General features: G+C 37.4%; 1 protein-coding gene across 2 annotated transcripts; it reads left to right on the top strand.

The window, feature by feature from the left end:
* On the top strand, window positions 1-2,270 carry LOC103989777 (probable WRKY transcription factor 70). Of its 2 annotated transcripts, XM_009408726.3 has the most exons (3): window positions 1-315; window positions 413-517; window positions 1,772-2,270. In XM_009408726.3, the coding sequence occupies exons 1-3, from the start codon at window positions 23-25 to the stop codon at window positions 2,148-2,150; spliced, it is 777 nt and encodes a 258-aa protein (XP_009407001.2). In that variant the 5' UTR covers window positions 1-22; the 3' UTR covers window positions 2,151-2,270. The 2 variants fall into 2 exon arrangements, with proteins under 2 accessions (XP_009407001.2, XP_065046285.1); XM_065190213.1 differs by lacking the exon at window positions 413-517.
* Window positions 2,271-3,138: the final 868 nt, after the last annotated feature.

The following is a 3,138-nucleotide window of genomic DNA, read 5'->3' as shown; positions in this document are numbered from 1 at the left end:
AACCACTTCTCGTTTGCTGAGGATGGAGCACAGCAACCTGCTGGTTTCCACTTCCACTGACCTATCGCACTGTTATCATCACCTGGAGATCAAGGTGATCAACGAAGCGCATGAGCTCACGAGGCAACTACGAGCAGTTCTTCTCCCATCTCTGCCTGCAGGAAGCTTGGCCGACCTCGCCCGAGAGATTCTCGACAAAATCATCAAGTCCTGCTCCTTGGCTGTCTTCATGCTCCAGTCCGGCGGCCATGGCCATCAAACAAGTAAACAGCACGGTGAGGGAGAAAGACCCATGCTTGACGGTCACAAGAAAAGGTCCGTACATCTATAATAACATGCTTAATCCACGGAGGAATCTTCTCTTTCAAAAAAGAGAAAAAACGGAAGTAAAAGGAAGGAGTTTACGATGCAGGAAGTCGCAGAACGCATCGTCCATAGTAACATCTGTTCCGTTTGAAGATGGACATCAGTGGACAAAGTATGGGCAGAAAAGAATTAACGGTGCCAAATACCCAAGGTAGTCTCTGATAGAAATAATAGAAGATAAGAACAATAGAATATAAGAAGCTTTATTGAAGTAGAGAAACTTTAGCTTTAGCTTTAATCTATTAACATGTTCCCTCTCCTATTTATACAAATTAGGAGAGGATTTCCCTAACAGAATAGAGGATTTTCCTCAACAGAATGAGAAATTTCCTTATATAGTTAGGAAAATCTTATCTTCTATCATGCCCCGCAAGATGGTGCTCCTGACAAGGATACCAATCTTGGATCGATGCAAAGAATTGTTTACAAGCGAGAGGCTTCATGAGTAAGATAAGTATAGATCGCTGCTGCTGCTGCTGTGATTGCTGTTGCTGTGATGGCACAGGCGTTCCCTTCATTCTCCTTAAGTCTACCGAATGTTGACAGATCAGCGAAGACTACCGCGGTGAGGAAGATGAGATTGACCACGGAGCCTCTTAGGAATGCAACGGTGTTGGTTGTTGGCCGAAGGGTGAAGCTTCACTTTTCTCAGCGACCAACACTTTTCTCAGCGACGTTGGTCGCTGGCCGAAGGCAAGAGCGAAGCTTCGCTTTTCTCAACGACATTGGTCGTGGTTGTGATTACGACGGCTGCGACGGTTGAGAAAAAATCTACAGTAATGTTGCAGTGATGCTACTACAGCAAAGGAGGAAACTGCAACAGAGGAGGAAGCTGTAGCAGAAGAGGAAGGAAAATAACTACAACGAGGAAGAAAGGTAAACTGCAACAGAGGAGGAAGCTGTAGCAGAAGAGGAAGGAAAATAACTACAACGAGGAAGAAAGGTGGGGCAGTGCTGATGAGCAGCACTAGAGATGCCGTAGTGGAAGGGAACGGACGTTGGCGCAAAGTGGCAACACCAATGATGAATTGGCAACAAGAAGAGAGCTTGCTCTAGGCAAGTGGCTCTGATACCATGATAGAAATAATAGAAGATAAGAACAATAGAATATAAGAAGCTTTATTGAAGTAGAGAAACTTTAGCTTTAGCTTTAATCTATTAACATGTTCCCTCTCCTATTTATACAAATTAGGAGGAAGGATTTCCCTAACAGAATAGAGGATTTTCCTCAACAGAATGAGAAATTTCCTCATATAGTTAGGAAAATCTTATCTTCTATCAGTCTCATCATCGTATACATATATACATACATAAATATATAAATATGTATGTATGTATATATGTACAAAAGAACGTCCACATTGATACTTAATCACTTGATTCGATATTTCCTTTTTCCCTCAAGGAGCTACCACAGGTGCATTTATCACAAAGACCAGGACTGCCCAGCAACAAAGACAGTGCAAAGGGTGGATAGAGATGCAGATCCACCAGAGTTTATTGTCGTCTATAACATGCAACACAGGTGCAGATCCAGTGATAGACACATACCATTTGTGATGGAGTCTGCTGAAGCTTCCTTGGTGAAGAACCAGAGCCGAACTGATACCCCCTCCGACGGTGACCCACAGATGACCCACCTGCTACTCTCTGATGAGATATCGAACATTTCACTGACTCCAGAGCAGTGGAACCTGGACAACGATTTGGATCCTGTGATGAGCTTGTTTGAGTTTGCTGATGCAGATCCATTTTACAGCAGTGTTCTGATGAATCTACATTAAAAGAGTCAGGAACGATGCTTATCGCTATTTAGTGCACGACATACGGCTAAAGTTATTGATGTGATGGGTTTATATTATATAAATATCAATATTATGCTGCCCTCTCCTGTGCTTTATTAATTTATTGTCTCATAAGCTAGTTTTATTGTCTAATATGTGGTACTTATATTAACTTAATATAAATTTATAATATTATTTATATTATATTATATTATATACTGCTTTATGTTTTAGTACTTCATTTTATTTAGTTTAATACATTTTATGCTTCTATTTCTATGTACATAGTTATATATATGATGTTTATGTATATAATATCATTTGATATCAACCATATGTTATTTGTTTTATCTTATTGTTTATTGTTGTAATGGTTATGTTATTTCAATTCTATACAAATAAAATTGTATATTTTAGTAAGAAAGAATTCTGAGGATTTCCAAATCAAATGGATTAGGCGTAGAAAATATGATGGATAATTCCGAGTGAGATTCTAACATTTAAGAGGAATTTGATTCTTGCACATCAAATAACGTAAATTGGTAAGTTAAATGGAGGTAACGTAACATCCCCAATCAACACAAAGTTAGGGATGGTACAATGTCGCAATCCTATAGGTTTACTTTTAAGAATGCAAGATCAAAATCAAAATTAAATAACTTTTAAAATATAATTATTGTATAATCCACAAAACATTAATAACATAACTCAATCCACTCGTTGGACATTCAATAGATTCATTAATTCCTTAAAAATTTATAATATTTTAATCCAAATAATATATATAAAAAATAATCTCAATTTATAATTGATAGTAGTTAAGATTTTTTCAACTATATAAAGAAATATCATTATTTTGTTGAAGAAAATCTTACATCCTAACGTGTATAAATATGGAGCACCATATTAAACACAGCAATATCTTTTTCGTTTCATTCTTAACGATAATAATCTTAATAGATTAGTTACATAATTCAATCGGTAATAG

This window comes from Musa acuminata, chromosome BXJ1-6 (assembly GCF_036884655.1).
Source record: "Musa acuminata AAA Group cultivar baxijiao chromosome BXJ1-6, Cavendish_Baxijiao_AAA, whole genome shotgun sequence".
NCBI classification, from domain to species: Eukaryota; Viridiplantae; Streptophyta; class Magnoliopsida; order Zingiberales; family Musaceae; genus Musa; species Musa acuminata.
This window is presented reverse-complemented; position numbering and strand designations above follow the sequence as displayed.